Source organism: Microcaecilia unicolor, chromosome 3, assembly GCF_901765095.1.
Source record: "Microcaecilia unicolor chromosome 3, aMicUni1.1, whole genome shotgun sequence".
NCBI lineage: Eukaryota > Metazoa > Chordata > Amphibia > Gymnophiona > Siphonopidae > Microcaecilia > Microcaecilia unicolor.
Genome location: NC_044033.1, coordinates 81,258,652 through 81,276,199, shown reverse-complemented (window position 1 = coordinate 81,276,199; position 17,548 = coordinate 81,258,652). Strand labels below are relative to the sequence as shown.

The window sequence follows — 17,548 nt, the reverse complement described above, 5'->3', positions numbered from 1 at the left end:
AAATTGCAGGAGCGCTCCTGATCTGCCCATTACCCTCTTATGGCCACGTCCCCTTTTTGGTGGTGCCATATGTAAAATTTACACGTGGATTTGGGTGCATCGATTTGCACACGTAAATTTCAATGCTGATTAGCACTGATAAGGCCCAATTAATGGCGCTAATTGGCTCGTGAATTAAATTGCACAATTAAAAATGCCGTTTATAGAATTTGGGAGTAAATACCCAATTGTTTGTCTGCTAGCTTCTTAAAGAGTTTCAACATGATAACATGAGCTGATAGAAGCTGAGATGTGATGCTTCCTGTGTCCTTGATTCACTCTTCCATGATGTAGTCTGGTGTTAAATGTCCAAGGTATTGGATTTCTCCTGTTCTAGAATACGGATCATTTGGTGAGGTGGCCTGGTGTCTGTGCTGTTCACTGCCACGCCAAGGAACCAGGGTTCAATTCCGACTCAGTTCGGTGTGGGCTGGGATCCTACAGGTGCTTTCTCCTTATGTAGCCTTCAGAGGAAAAGTACATGCGGGAAAATCAATGCTAAATCAGCCTGTAAAAAGTCCCCATGGACTTTGAAACAGTGCATGCACTGTGAACATTGCCCTTAACATTCACTAAAAACAAGATATAGACCTGTTCGCTTCAATGTCCTGACGGCCATAGAAATATTTGGTAAGTCTGTCATCCTGGCTGAGTTTCTGCTGTGCACGAGAGCTGGAGAGCATGTTGACACTTTGCACTAGCAGCTGATAGAAAAAGAAAGGATTCTGTACAGTTAATAAGGTGATTAGCTAATAATTTACTCTGATTAGAGTTTGTGGCTTTTCTTATCTGTTTGGAGTATGATTGTGCCCTAAAGTGGTCCCAGAACAAAGAAAAGGGTTCTCGGACATATTTATTACAATTTATTGGTAATATAAATATAGAGGATAGATATATTAGTATGGCAAAGCAATAAGGAAAACTTAGCAGCAAGACTTATGGTAGAACAGTAAGGTAACAATATTATTGCAACTAATAATTATTCCTGAGACATAACTACCGGTGCTAACATAAGACCACGTGCAAAAAGGTTCTAACTCACTTGGAACATGGCAATGCTTTCTGTATCGCCCCAACTATAGGAAGGATAACTGACCTCTCACCCTATAGGCTGCATGGCTCCCTCTGTGTGGCAGGTCTCTCCTTTCCCTCCTGAACAAAGCAGTGTAGATAGGCTGCCTGCTCCACTGTATCTTCAGTCTGTGCTTATTGTGGAAGTCCATCAGCGATGAAGCTGGTATGCACACAGATCTTCTCTGGAGCTATCTTAGTTGAAGCTAAGATGCTACCCAGTACTGGCTCTTACTCAGAATGGCACATATTCTTAGTTTAGTTCCTTTATGATCACTGAGGGCTTTAGCCCCTCAGTAATAGAGGGACTATATGTTGGCTAGTGAAATAGCACCCATCAGAGAAAGGAGTGTGTCTCTGTCTAACAGGCTGGACTGCCTGTATAGCTCTTGTGTCTAACTCCTTGAGGACTCTCTCAGTCGATGTCCCTCATATAGTACACATCATATCACACATGTAACAGCTCTCTGGATGAGCTGGCACACAGACTTGCTTGCTAAGGTGTGCACGTGGACAGTATGGTAGAGCTTTGATCCATTAGGAATATTGAGCTAACCAGATGGTAATTGCCATTAGCTTGGCACAGGAATGCCTTGCAAATATGAGGCCCCATCCTTGGTGATGTCCTTATCAGAGCTGGTGCTGCTGGTGCCTTACAAGATATGGTCAACAAAGATTATCACATTCCAGTGTCAGTGGAAATCTCACTATGTAGGTTTCACATTAGAGAGAGAGAAAGCACAGATGTTCCTTGGAATATCCATCAATTGTTGTAGGAAGTTGTGTAACAGCCATGACAGTATTGTCCTAAAAAGATGGTTCCTGTCCTAGTCAGAGTTTGGTTCATAGGCCTCAATTTGGCAAGGCAGGCCTTATGCATATCCCACTACAATTCCAGTAGCAGTAGTCCATTTTTTTGGTAGCACGTGTACGTATTTGGTGAATAGACAACTAAAAACCTTTTCATAGGTGGGAACTCACTTGGAGAATGTGGATAAATTCATATATCTTGGATGTAACATGATATGTAACTGGATTGTAAAAAATAAATAGCAGTCAGAATAGCTAAAGGTCTAGCAATGCGGAAGGCGATGAACATTTGGGAAAAGCAAGGCAGTAAGCCTACAGACCTGTCCGGCGTGCCGAAAAACGTATATTCAGTTTCACGTTATGGGCAAGATTCTATATATCGAACCTAAAAAATCTGTGCTGAAAAATATGCCATAGGCGTTTTGTATAAAGTACACCTACATTTCTGCACGGTTTATAGAATACGCTGAGCGCCTGTCCGTGCGACTACATTTAGTCATAGGCAGTTCTGCCAAATAAAACTTTGTGTAATGCTGACAGCCTAAATTAGGCGCGGACTGGGTGTATTCTATAACAATGTGCATAGATTTTAGACATGCCCCTGACCTGTTTCACCGGCCTATGGTCATGCTCCTTTTCAGCTAAGCGACTTAGAATTATACATATCACCTTACAGAATACGCTTAGTGTGCATAAATTCTAATTAATGCCAGTGTCAATTGCTTGTTGTCAATTATGGGTGCTGATTGGCTTGTTAACTAATTATTTGTGTGTAGCAAATCTAGAAACACAACCAGATTTGCATGCGCATCTTAAGTCGTGCTATGTAGAATCCGGCTGTGAAGCATGGGTAATCAAAAAGGGCTCTGAAATATGCTTGCTTTTGAGAGACATAGTTATGGAAAGATGTTGCAAATAGACTGGTCACAGGTAGGTAAGAAATGAAGAACTATACAAGAGGATTCAGACACTTAAGAGGAAGCTGAGATTTTTGGACACATTTGCGGAATGAGCAGTTGACGGGAAGATTAAAACACTGGTATTGGGATTGATGGATGGCCCCAGTGAATGTTGATGACCTCCACAGAGAATGGGTAGATGACATCATCGAATGGTGCAGAGCAACCAGGGGCGTAGCTAGGTGGGGGCATGGGCTCCACAGATTTAGCCCTGGTCCCCTCTACTTTCCACCCCCCCCCCACACCACCGACCATCCCCCACCACATTCGATCCCCCTCCCGCTGCCGCCGAAGTCGTCTTCAGCGCCGGTCTCCGGCAACTTCGCTGATCTGTTTCTGTGAGTCCTGACTCCTGACGCCCTGCGTGCTTAACGCACTCAGGATGTTAGGAGTCAGGATTTACAGAAACACATCAGCGAAGGCGCCGGAGACCGGCGCTGAAAAAAACTTTGGCTAGCGGGGGTTGGGGACCCCCGCCAGCAAAGGTACAAGGCAGCGGTGGCAGGGGAGGTCGGCGGCGGGGGGAGGGGGGATCGAAAGTGGCAGGGGAGGATCGAAAGTGGGGGGGGTCGGAGGTGGCTGGGGGAGGTGGGCTAAACTGTGCCCCCCCCCACCTCAGGCTCTGGACCCCCTCCCACCGAGGTCTGGCTATGCCCCTGAGAGCAACCCTTCAAGAATTAAGCCACACTGCACTAGGTAGAAATCAATGGAAAGAAATAGTCAAGGCGTTGCAGGTGCTCGGCCCATGGTTGATGATGTTACTGCTTGGCTTCTGTTTGCTGTACACATAAGTATCAAAACACTTTAAGTGTTAATTAAAACAGGCTGAGAGAACTACTTTTTTCTTGGTCAGATGTAGATGTGTCTCTGCTTGCTCGTTCATGTCCTTTTCAGCCCAAAACGAAAGGAAAATTCACGTTTTTTTTTTCCCTGTGTCATAGTGCACATTAGATGCAAAATGTCTAAAGCCAAAGCCTTTCTTCTATAAAGTTATAACCACTCACCCCCCCCCCCCCCCCGGTGCAAGGTTTATTGAATTAACTTGCCAAACAAATTGGGACTTGGTGTGGGGGGGGGGCGGTGGAGGGGCCTTGTATGTGTTGTGTTTTCATAGGGGAAGGAGTGTGCTTGCCTAATAAATATGGTTGAGAACTGGGGGAGATGAGTTACTAGCATCACTGTTTTCACTCTCTGCAGCAAAAGTAGGATTTAAGTGAGCAAACAGACGCACTGTTAAAGCTCATGCTCCCTCTAAATATTAACTAAATGGTACAGGGAAGACAAGAAGTAGAGGTATCGTGCTCCCTTGAGTTCTAAGTTAAAAAAAAAAAAAAAAAAAAGTGGCTACAAGGAGAGATTCCATCTCAACCAACTCCAAACAAAATTTCTGCTGAGGATCCTAGTTAATACTGAACCAGGAAAATTCCACAACAGCAGGTTCCAAGGTGTGCTGTAGCAGCATGACACACTTCTCCTAACTGTATGTCTTTTCCCAGAGACTCACATTATTGGGAGGCAACTTACGGCAGTGTTTCTCCAAGTCCAGTCCTGGAGTACCCCTTGCCAGTCAGGTTTTCCGGATATTTACAATGAATATGCATGAAAGATTTGCATTAATTGAGGGTAGTGTATGCAAATCAAGTTCATGAATATTCACAGCAGCTAAACGCACTGTGATTGGCTAAGAGATTTCAGGTTCTCAGCTGAGTGAAGCACGGCCAAAAAAAGATGTTTTTATTATTGCGGAGGTGAATGACGGCGAAAACACAGCTTTTTTCCGATGGCCAGTCTCAACTGCACTTTTGTTTTTATTATTGCGGGCGGGGGGGGGGGGGACTGAATGACTTTTTATATGCGGTTTTTCATCAATTTTCAATCCCGCGCAGCCCCAACGAGAGGTACAGACCTCTCGTTAGAGTTCCAGGGTAAGGCAATCAGAAAAGCTTAGTGCATCTCATTACAATAGGGTTTCTACACAATTTGCTCATCTGCATTCCGTTTTCGTTAGCTGCTACCGTCAGAAAATGGCTTTTAGTGCATGCCAGGGTTTACTACTTGTTCGTTAATGGCTCGTTCTTGGCTCGTTAGGTTAGTGCATCTGGCCCTGAGTCCTCTCTTTTATCTATCTATACTTGCTAGTTGTAATTGGGGCGCTAGTAGTTCTTTTAAAAACTGTGTTCAATTCTGTGCTGGTAAATTGTTTTTCTTTGTGCTGGAGTTGTTTTTGAAGGAGCTGTGTTTCTACCGAGTGAAGTAATTCCATTAACTTGCAGTAGTCAGATAGGGTCTGACAGTCAGTGTAGGATCTAATTTTAGTCTCCCCCCCCCCCCCCCCCCCAGAACAGCACTACATTTATAGCAAGTAGTGTAATTAGGGTAATAAGCTAGGAGTGCTCTTATAGACTATATACATTCATTACCATTCAAGTAGTTGTCACTACAAGGATCATACAATACATGAACTAAAATCACTTTATATCAGACTGAATTCTTAATACTTATAGACCGCTACTAAATGGACTTGGGAAAAATCCACAATTCCAGGAATAACAGTATAGAATGTTTGTATCGTTTGGGAAGCTTGCCAGGTGCCCTTGACCTGGATTGGCTGCTGTCGGGGACAGGATGCTGGGCTTGATGGACCTTTGATCTTTTCCCAGTATGGCATTACTTATGTTCTTATGACTATTACGCTTAACCACTGAAGTGATAGCTGGCTGCTTACACCCATATATTCAATGCCTGTTTTCAGTAAAAGAAAAATGTAAGTCAAACCAACCACACTTCACCTAAAATAAACGTATTTTTCCTCCTTGATGCAAAAAGCTCTTGGTGGCCCTCTATAAATTTTTTATGCAGCACTTCTGATATAGCAGAATTAGGAAAGGTACAGAGAAAGGTGATGAAAATGATAAAAGGGGATGGGATGACTTCCTATGAGAAAAGGCTAAAGAGGTTAGGGCTCTTCAGCTTGGAGAAGAGACAGTTGAAGGGAGATATAATAGAGGTCTATAAAAGAGTGGAGTGGAAATGGTAGATGTGAATTGTTTGACTCTTTCCAAAAATACAAGGGGCACACAATGAAGCTAATAAGTAGTAAATTTAAAACAAATTGGAGAAATATTTCTTCACTCGATGTGTAATTACAACTATGGGATTCGTTGATAGAAAATGTGGTAAAAGCGGTTAGTTTAGCAGGTTTTATAAACGTTTGTATAATTTCCTAAAATAAAAGTCCATAAGCCATTATTAAGATGGACTTGGGAAATGTCTGCTTATTTCTAGGATAGTGACAGATTTGTTATTGAAGGGCGTCTCATACTGTGACATATACATATTTATGTCATACTTCTTTCAAGCTTATATGATTGTGACTTTATATAATCATAGACCACCTCCAGCCAGCTGGTAGTCCACACAATCTGCTAATAGTGAAACATCGGTATCTATATACTGTGATATATTTTTTTTAAAATGTTTGTGCACTACTGTTCGAAGATTGAAACACTATTGGAATAAATTTGATTATAACGCAAAAATCAACTTATCTTAATGTCTCTGGAGATTGCGAGTTATATTATAATCTTCTTAGGCCTTATACATTTCAGAGCAGCTTATCAGACATTAATTAAGTCTCCGGTATCGTTGTCAGCCCGACAGGAACCTGTTTCGCGGTCTACTGCTTTCTCAAGGGCATATATTTCAACAGCAACTGATACCGATATCAGCTTGTACCATTTTGCCCTGCAGCAGTATCAGGTTCAATTGTCTGTAGTTTTCCCATTATCTTTAGGGTCTTTTAATAATGGATATTATGTTGATCACATTCAAATCTACAGGTACCATAACTAATTTGAATAAATTGTTACTGATTAATAGTAACTTTGCAGTTTTCAATTTTGAGTTTTTAGAACTCAAGGCTGTATGCCATCTGGCCCAAGTGATTTGTTACTCTTTAGTTTGTCAATTTGTTGTTACATCTTCTGGTTCAGAGGTCATTTTAAGAAGCTGTGGCAAAATGGGTCCTGCACTGGCGTCGGCGCATTTTTTTGACACGCACCAGGGCCACTTATTACCACAGGGGTAAAAGGCAGGTTTTCCTTTTTTTTAAGAAATGGTCATACGGCAAGTAAAGTACTTGGTGCGTGCCCATTTTGTGAGGGAGCACTTAACCGCCACCCATTGAGGTGGTGGTAAGGGCTCCTGCACTAACCTGGCTGTAACCAGGAAGCATGCAGCACTGTACAATTACACACTGAGTACATACCGGCGCTACAGAATTAAAAATTGCAGGAGGACTTTGCAAGAATGGAGGACTGGGTGCCTAAACAGCTACTGAAATTTAATGTGGACAAGTACAGAGTGATGCACACAGAGAAAAAACACAAACAATAGGTAAACAAAGCCAGGTTCTGTATTAGGCACCACTACCAAGCAGAGACATAGCAGACCTTGAGGGTGGGAGGGGGCCAGAGCCCAAGGGGGGGGGGCACATTTTGATCACCAGCCTCACCGCCCAACTACTGCTGCATTTATATTTGGCAGGCGGGGGGGTCCCCAACCCCCACTAGCTGAAGACTTTATCCAGCGCTGGTCCATTGCCTGCCCTGCTCTCTTTCCCCCTCACATCGGGCACATTCCTTTTATGGAGCGTGCCAACATGAGGGGAAGAGAGCAGGCAGCATTTGACGGCACTGTGTGTTGTGGTTGGGGACTCCACCCCCCCCCCCCACCACCACCACCACCTTAGGCTCTGGCCCCCCCTCTCACCTCGAGGTCTGGATACGCCCCTGCTTGGTACTGATGCCTAATACAGAACCCAGCAATTTTGCCTATAGTTTGTTGGGGGGGGGGGGGGGTTGTAGCACTGGAAATGGCATGCACCGGGGGTGGGACCTACCGCCAGGCTGCTGCAGTAGCCCGTAGTAATTCCATTTTAGCGAGCAGTAAGCTGTGTTGGGCTTACCACCACTTTGTAAAAGGATCCCCTTACTGATTTGCTTCAGTTCCTCAAACACCATCCTCAAAGAATGTTTCTGACTTTAGTATCTCCTTGTATACTTCTTCAGTGAAAATATAACCAAAAAACACATTCAATTTTTCTGCCATGGCCCTTTTTTTTTTTATGTTCTCACTTCATCTAGGGCCCAACTCACTCACAGGCTTCTTACTTCAATGCACTTGGGAAGTATTGTTATTTGAGTTTTTGCCTCTGTCAAGTTTCTTGGCCTGCCATATTGATGCTTGATATCTAATTTTCAAGTTCTTATGCTCCTTCCTGTTTTCATTTGGATTCACTTTCCATTTTTGCCAAGGACCCACCTTTTTGGCTTTAGTAGCCTTTCACCTCAGCATTTAACAAATGCTAGCCATGTTTGATCTTTATTTCTGCTTTTTTTTCAAATGTATCTAGTTTGGCCTTCCAAGATGTGTTTAACTGTGTCCACATCACATGCATATTTCTAGCCTTTGCACTGATTTTATGGCATATATAAACTTACCTCCTGCATGTAGGGCTGTGCATTCATGTTTTCCAGCTTAAGTAGAGGAGTGTGGTAGCCGTGTTAGTCCACTCTAAGGTTAATCAATAGAAATGTTTTCAGCTTGATACCTTTTTTGACTAACAATACGTTTTTTTGATTATCTTTCGACGGTAACCCTTCTTTTTCAGATCAGAAATAAACAAATGTTGACCAATATCAGTATATACAAGTGAAACACAGAAGCATTCCAATGACAGTCTGACAGGGTGGGGTGGGATAGGTGAGAAACAGAGGGAGCTGGGTGATGAGAGACAGGGAGAGATGGATAGTAGATAATAGGGTGACAAAACAATAGAATTTTATGGTTTATAATGGGCTAGAAAACCCAGGTCTTAAGTCCTGTCTGTTGGTTGTCAAATATTTAATCATTTTGACTTCAAGGTCTGACTTTCCTGGATTGTCTTCAAGTTTCCTTTTAGTATTCTCACCATAAAATCCATCCTTGCAGTGTTCTGGTTTGTAAAGTGCTGTCCCACAGAGGTGACATCCTGGTTGGCACTGTATTTTTCATATGATGTCTATATAGATTAAATCTCATCTTTAGCATCTTGCTTGTTTCTCCAATATAACACCCTTCTTCACACTTTGAATGATATATACCACATTTGAAGATGAGCATGTGAAGGATCCCTTATGCGGAATATTTTTCCCATGTGAATGACTGTGGGATCCTGTGAAATATGTTGGCATAGTTTGCAGCTAGGTATATTGCAAGGATGTGTGTGACTCTCTTCTTTTTTAGTTTCTATCGGGAGCTTGCTTTTCACTAGTTTGTGTTTTAAGTTGAGTGGCTGTCGGAAGGCCAAGCACTGGTGGGGATGGGGATATCTCTCTCAGTACTTCATCCTCCTGGAGTAGTGGCTGCAGGGATCAGTACTTTAATAGTTTCATTTGTTTTTGAGCAGGATTTGAATGCTGTGATGCTTCTCTACTTTTGAAATTCAGACTCATTTTTGTGGGAAAAGAATATGGATCTATCCAGATGTTACAAATGTATAGTGAAATATTTAGTAATTAGATATGTTTTTTTTTTTCCCTCTGGAACAGCTAAGGGCTTTTTCTTGACATGGAAAAGTTGGTCACTGGAACTGTTTAGGTCATATTTTTGTTGGGTTTAATTGTAGTAGGGGGAGGGGTTATTTTATGCTAAGCCTTTATTTGTAAGACCTTTTTTTCCTTGTTTTAGGATTTCCTTTATTCTTTTTACATGTCCCCCTATCATGTAGTGGACTACTAGGATTGATATATATTTCTCTCTCTCTCTCTATCTCCTCTCTCTCTCTTCCTCTCTCTCCCTCTCCTCTCTCTCTCTCTCTCTCTCTCTCTCTCTCTCTCTCTCTCTCTCTCTCTCTCTCTCTCTCTCTCTCTCTCTCTCTCTCTCTCTCTCTCTCCTTCCTGATCATGGGCAAATCAGTTAACAGTCCATTGTCATGGGTTCAAAATGTAGGTGGTATGCCCTCTGGGACAAGGAAGTACTTACTGTACATGAATGTAACTCATTTTAACCTACTACTGAAGGTATGAGCTAAATCTCCCAAAAATAGTTGTACCTGTAAGACTCCTCAACTGGCACCTCACCCACTGCCACCACCAACAAGAGAGCTAGAAGCAAATTCAGCACCTCTCCATTTTGTGCCCTATGCTGCCACACTGCTCACCCAGCCCTTGGTATAGTGCTGACCAGTGCTATTTCTTCAAGAAAGGGTTATCAATAGAAATCAAACAAAATAAAACATGGAAAAGAAAATATGATACCTTTTTTATTGGACATAACTTAATACATTTCTTGATTAGCTTTCGAAGGTTGCCCTTCTTCATCAGATCGGAAATAAGCAAATGTGTAGCAGATAGTCTATATAAGAGAAACATCAAAGCATTACTTTGACAGTCTGACAGAGTGGGAGGGTGGGGGTATGCATGGGGACATCAAAGCATTTCATTGATATTCTAACAGGATGGATGTTGGTAGGTGAGAGGAGGGTGATAAACAGAGAAATACAACTTTTATGGTTTATAATGGGCTAGAAAACCCAGATCCTTATTAAGTCCTGTCTGTTGGGTTGTCAAAATATTCAGTCATTCTTACTTCAAAGGTCTTACGTTCCTGTATTGTTTTAAAATTACCTTTCAGTATTCTTACTGTAAAATCACTGGTGCAGTGTTCTGGTCTTGTAAAATGTTGGCCCACAGGAGTGGGGGGCTTGACTGGCACCGGCTATTTCATGTGATGTCTGTGCAGATTGAATCTTGTCTTAAGCATCTGGCCTGTTTCTCCAATATAGCATCCTTGTTACATTTTTTACACTGAATGATATATACCACATTGGAAGATGAGCATGTAGAAAGATTCCTTTATGTTGAATATTTTTCCCTTGTGAATGACTGTGGGTCCTGTGTTTATTTCTGATCTGACGAAGAAGGGCAACCTTCGAAAGCTAATCAAGAAATGTATTAAGTTATGTCCAATAAAAAAGGTATCATTTTCTTTTCCATGTTTTATTTTGTTTGATTTCTATTGATAACCTTTAAGAGTGGACTAACACGGCTACCACACCTCTCTATTCAAGAAAGGGTTAAAGTGACCAAATCCCTACATGGCAGATAATCCTTATTGGTGGTATTGTGAAACTAATTGTAGTAGTTCCAATAAATAAGCAGTCACTCATGCAAATAGGGGCAGTACCGTAGCCTAAACATGGTGTATATAGCAAAAAGGTAGCCAGCCTGATTTTTCACAAGGGAACTTCCACAGGGTTTCTCAGAAGGCAGCAAGTCTCAAAATTTCCCTTAATGTTGTACAGCAGTAGCAATTCTACTGTAGAAATAAATGCATTGTATGAATTTTAGTTTTGTTTCCATCTTCTGCAAACCTGAAGCATGCATTGAACACTGCTACCTGTGGAAACAGCATTTAATATGTACTTGATGGTTATATTCTCCAGCTGCTGTTTTCTTTAGGGTAATTGAATCAAAACCATGAGAGATAATGTAATGGGAGAGATAGGAAGCAGTGAAAGGTCAGGCTTGGTGTTTTGGTGGCAGTGTTGCACATAGATATCCTATGTTCTTGGAAGACTACTTAAAAGTGGGCTTTGGGATGGGTGAGAAAAGGATAAGATGAGAGGGATTTGAAGTGGCAAAAACTCAATTGTGTGCCAACCCAGTTGCCCATGGAGTCAGCAAAGACCAAAGCCCTAGTTGCAGCTTCAATAAATCAAAAGCAAATAGAATTATTGCTGCTCATTCACCTCACCCATGTTTGATTATTCATTTTTAATCCCAAAACCACAGCCAAATTCAATAAAACAGCAATACGTCACAATGCCCTTCAGTGTGTATACAGTATCCCAGTTATATCATTAACCATCTCTTCCTCCCTAACCATACACAAGTTAATTAAACCAGGGAAAGCAGGTCAAGCAGCATGAAAATTCACATAAAATATAGTTTGGCTGGAGAGCTTCAGGTGCATTTGAAGACAAGTTCTGGTTGAGTACAAATGACTGCAGAAAACACCATCATACTCTTAGGGCTGCTGATGGGGGGGGGGGGCAAGATTCCCTGGGCCCGGCGTCCAAGGGTGGCCCAGCGTCGGTGCCACGTCAGCAAGATTTTCGTGGCAGGAAGGCAAAAGGGCTGCTGCATTGATCTGCTCATGTATGTGCCTACCAAGTTAGAGGGTCTTTTACTAAAGCATAGCTCGAGTTATCTGCAGCAGGGCCCATTTTATTCCTATGGGCCCTGCTGCAGATAACTCAAGCTAAGCATTAGTAAAAGACCCCCTAAGTGTGTTAGGTCTTCTGACTGCTGCAGGTCCTCCTTCCTGCCTGACCCGTGTCTCCTCATGATGTCACCTACTTCCTGTTTCTGCCTCAGGAGGGGATGGACCTGACATGACAGGAAAGGAAGGATCTGCAGTGGCAGGGCAGAGGAATTAGAGTTAACGCGCTAACTCTTATTCGGGTCCCAGCCAGCGGCACACAGGAGGAGAGAAGACAGATGAGACGATGGTTGACCAAGGGAGCTGTCAGTGGGGTCTAGGCTGAGTGCAGTGCACACAGAATTAGTCAGTCAGGAGCCAAGCCAACTTCAAGTCCAAAGCTCCTCCTCGCAGCAGACAGCATTCTCTCTTGAGCAACAACAGAGCAGAGGCAGGCAGCTGCTAGTGCCATCATAGAGGTTGTTTCCCAGAGGAAGACAAGGCTATAATTACATTGGTTTCATTGCAGACAGGCTAGTAAGTAGCAGATCTATTGAATTTAAAGGCAACATAATTACATACTTAGAGACAGACTACTGACATACTTATTTCAATATATTACATTTTAGATATCAAAATGTTTACTTTTCACTGGTGTGGGGGGGTGCAGGCATGGGGGGACATGGATGTGGGGGTATGCTGGGAGTGGGGGAGATGGGGGGTTTGGGTGGGTGGGTGGGGATGGAGGATGCAGGGGCATGCCAGGGTGGTGGCATGGATGCAAGGGTTAGGGGATGTGGAGGGTTTGGGAGGTGGGGATGCGGGAGCATGCCGGGGGGGGATGTGGGGGGGGGGATGCAGGCATGCCAGGGGTGGAGGATGCAGGGGGGGTGTGGGGGGGACTTTAAGATCGTTTGCCCTGGGCCCGGCTTTCTCTCTCAGTGGTCCTTAACACTCTGTAAGATTTGAACAGCTATGTTGCAGAGGGACACTGCTCCCTAGGCTGGTTGAGACTGGGGATGCTGCAGAGAGGGGTGGGAAGTACTGGGCACTACACAACAGCAACTCCAAGAGCCATGACACATGCTGCAGGAATTAGGGGACCATAATTGCAATGGCCAAATTTATAGGGATGAAAGCAAAAGGCAAAATATCCTGGATAGCTGTGAATAAAAGGCTCATGACTCTGTCTCTCTGCCCTGGTTTCAGTTGAACTGGAAGAATAGGAGAGGAAGAGGGAAACCCTTTGGCCCAACAGAATGCAGATGATCTTGGAGCTGGGAACATGACATATTTTCAGAAAGGGAAAACCTTTTATTCCATGTCAATGTTTCTGAACATTACTTTTCTAGTGCTTTTTTTTTGTCATCCTCAGGTTTGTCTGTGCCCAGCTGCCCAACGCGGTCCTGGAAAGCATCAGTGTCATTGATACTCCAGGGATCCTTCCGGGGAGAAGCAGAGAATAAGCAGAGGTAAGAGTGACGGGCACAGTAGAGAAGAATGTTTTGCTTAATTTTACATAGTGCTGTTCAGATATTCAACAATGGAAGAGTCAAATCATGTGGACAGAAATTCCTGTCTCTGAACCCATAGTCTTTAGACCCTGTTTTACTAAGCTGTGTTAACATGCAATTATTTGCCAATAAAGCAACATAATACAGGTGGGGGGTTTTCTTCTCAGCACAACACATGTTAAATGAACCAAGAAGCTTACAAATGCTTGCAGAGCAGTTCATTGTTATGCAAAATGAATCAGAAGACTTGCATTGAGCCTAACAAGCTGCATTACTCAGGGAAAGTTAACTCCAGAAGAAGAGTTAACTTTGTTCCCTGAGACAAATTTAAATGACTGGTGCTTAGTAGAAAAAAAACACCCTTCCTATCCTATAACCTGTATTCCTTTACCTACTAGGCATCTACCTAATAGGTAGTGGCGGAGAGGGAACACCTGGTTCCCACTAGACAATCCTGGCTGCTCTTGCCCTATCATCTACCTCGGGTGGGGGGGGGGGGAGAACCCCCTCTCCTCCTTCCTGTACACATTAATTGATTTGATTTGCTTACTTTATTTTCTTGTCTATTAGATTGTAAGCTCTTTGAGCAGGGACTGTCTTTCTTCTATGTTTGTGCAGCACTGCATACGCCTTGTAGCACTATAGAAATTGCAAATAGTAGTAGTAGTAATGGTTTCAGCCCCCTTACAGTATTCTCATAGTAGTACTGCTAGGGGGGTCAAGTAAGAGCATGAGCCATTATTTGGCTTCCTGAATCCTGGTGGTACTACTGCAGGGATTATTGTAAGGGGGCTGAGGCACCCTTTTACTGAAGGAGCCACCGGGGCAGGAGTATCCAGGGGGCATTCCTGCAATCCTTATTACCTACCAGTGAATTGTGCTGGGAAGTGTATAGGGGAAGGGGGAGCTGAGGAGAGGCATGCAGTTTGAAAATAGATCATGGGGAGATGGGTTCATGGAGGTTGCTGTTTAAGGGATCACAGGGAGAGGTCTGAGTTTTCCCCCATTTCTGGCCCTCTTAAAGAATAAAACATCAGAGTTGTGGAAACGTGCACCCACCCAATAACCAGTGTATTAACAGAATTACTCCATTCTTCAGATGTCTTTTTTTTTTTTTTTTATGAAAATTTCTCTCTTGAAAATGAGTTAAAAAAAAAAAGGCCTCAGCAGTCAAAGGAAATCGCCATATACCAGTCACAACTAGTATGACTAACTTGAACTTCAAAAGGCCCAGGCACCCTGTGACTAAGACCAATCATTGGCCCAGAACTTCCATTATGAATTTTAATTTACACAATATTTACTTCTTTCTCTTTCAGATTTCAATAAAATATTCTTTCATATCATCGGTCTTCAATATCGACATAAACATTTCAGTGCCACTTCAGTATTAAGGACAAACTTATTTTAAAAAAATCAGAAATACTGTCTGCTTTGAAACTTATCACACAGCATTGAAAAGAAGCACATAACTTAAGCTTTGATTACTCGCAAAAGATTTGTTTGAAGAATGGAGTAATTCTGATAATACGCTAGTTTATTGGGTGGGTGCACATTTACATAGTAACATAGTAGATGAAGGCAGAAAAAGACCTGCATGGTCCATCCAGTCTGCCCAACAAGACAATCATGTGTGTATACCTTACCTTGATTTGTACCTGCCTTATTCAGGGCACAGACCATACAAGTCTGTGAGCAAGAACATAGAATATCTTGTGAGCAAGAACATGGAATATCAGTGGCTGCAGCAACAGAAACATTTTTACTGAGGAATTCACTGACCTACGGTGACATAGGGCAACATGTAATTTTATCAGGTGTTAGTAAGGGCTTTATCTGTTTTCCATGGCCTTAAGTCACACACCATGACCCAAATTATGCGCCCAAATTAAGGCAAAATATGGCGCCCAATGTTTTGTACAAACTTTCAGTTATGCTGAAATAGAGTCAAACACAAAACAGTGTGTACTAGTAACAAAAGTGTGTCCCCTTCAAACAAAACATTACAATTCATTACAAATGCATAAATAGAGCATACTGAATGTCTGTATATTGTGTTTTGAATTGAGTGGATCTAGCTCCTCAAATTTCCTGAGATGAGGCATGTATGACAGAATGCAGTGAGCCCATTGCAACTCAACCATGACTTCACTTATTCCCAGATCTGTGGGATAAAATCGTCCAAAACAGCAACCGGCCAAGAATTTGAACATTTATTTCTTCAACCGAGTTGTAATGTCTTCATTGTTATGCTGTAGAACAGTAAGCTTTTTAATATCTATCTTCCAGCATTGCAATCGTCACTCGCCATAATCCAAATGATATTGAAAAGCACCACTCAAGTGTAACTTGCCAACATCTTAATTTCCTTTGAATCTCAGAGACATTACAACCATAGCCTTAAGCATAGGTGCCAACTTCCCAAAGTGATTGGGGATGCTAAACCCAACAGAAATTACCCCTCCCTGGATACAGTGGAAGAGCTTGCTCACTGTTTGGGGGGGGGGGGGGATGTTCAGCACTCACTGAACCCACAAGCTGGCACCTAAAGCCTTAAGGGCCTGCAGCCCTCTAAGAGCAGATTTGCTGCAGGCCTAGTGTCCTTAATCTCCATTTTATTAGGAGATGGCATTCAAATTTGCTCCACTTCATACCCAATGCAAAAGGTGTTTCTGCTGTTGAAATTCTTACTGCTCACCTTGCACTTTGACGCTGGGGTTTACTAAGCCACTGGCGCAGCCGACTGTGCGCTAGTGCTGACACAGCCCATTCACTTAGTAAACCGACCCTCTGAATTTGTCCATACCAAAAGCAGGAAAAATTTACAGGGGAATTTTATATTTGCTCATACCTTTTCAGTAGTAGCTCAAGGTGAGTTACATTCAGGTACACTGGGTATCTCCCTGTCCCCTGGAGGACTCGGAATCTAAGTTTATACCTGAGAAAATTGGAGGGTTAAGACCACAAGACTGGCCACCTCTGGATATCAAGACCGGTGGTCTAAACCACTAGGCCACTCCTCCACTGCAGAGACTGATGTTCCAAAATATAGATAGATGAGTTCACAGTTTAGCCCACCATTTTCCCTGCAGCTCAGGAGCTCCTTTGGTAACACCAAGGAGTAGGTGACTTCCCTACATCACCCGGGGACTGATGCTGAAAACCACACGCAGATAGGCCCACAACGCAATAATATCCCCCCAAAAAATAGAGCTATGATGCTTGAAGTAAATGAGATTTAAATTTATGCATGGTGAAATCACAGCTAATGGGAGGACGTAGGGGGAGGAATGCACCTGACACATGTGCACAGAGGTTGTACATTAAAGTACAGCTCTGTGTGTATGCCCAGACAAAAATGGAAGTGTTAGTGCATATATGAGCCTCACAAATATTACTAGGATGGGATTTTTGAGAGGCTCTTATTTAGGTGCAGAAGAAGAGGCACAGATGTGTGCTTTTACTTTTGTGTCACTCAGACATGCACACATGTTGCTTCCAGTCTGCCTTTAAAACTCGCAGGAGCTCCTTTCACTTGTGAAAGAAAACCAGCAGTGGCAATCTGAAAAACTGACAAGAAATCCTCTCCTTAAAACCACCTACACTGCCCGCACTGGCAAAAACGTTTTGGGCGTTGCAGGCCATCATTTACTTCTGTGCACTGCAGCGCTTCCCATCTGAGCAGTGTGAAGGAATACTTAATTAACAGCCATTTTAATACATTTCAATACAATTTGCAACCATCTTTACTTTGCACGTTAAAGCCCGCGCGTGAAACTTCCGGTGCACAATGTGCATGCAAACCTGGCATTAATCTCATGTTTACGCTTGCAGTAGCCTTGTGCATCGGCCCCTCAGGTATATATACAAAAAAGCCCGACAAAACAGCCTTGTAACAAAATAGCCCTTGAC

General features: G+C 42.9%; 1 protein-coding gene across 1 annotated transcript in view; it reads left to right on the top strand.

Annotated features, from left to right (window-relative positions):
* The window catches only part of EHD3 (EH domain containing 3), a 121,792-nt gene that overhangs the window by 31,789 nt on the left and 72,455 nt on the right, over window positions 1-17,548 (top strand). Inside the window, 2 exon segments of the mRNA XM_030196113.1 lie at window positions 13,488-13,562; window positions 13,565-13,594. Of these exon segments, the coding sequence (XP_030051973.1) occupies window positions 13,488-13,562; window positions 13,565-13,594 (105 nt within the window).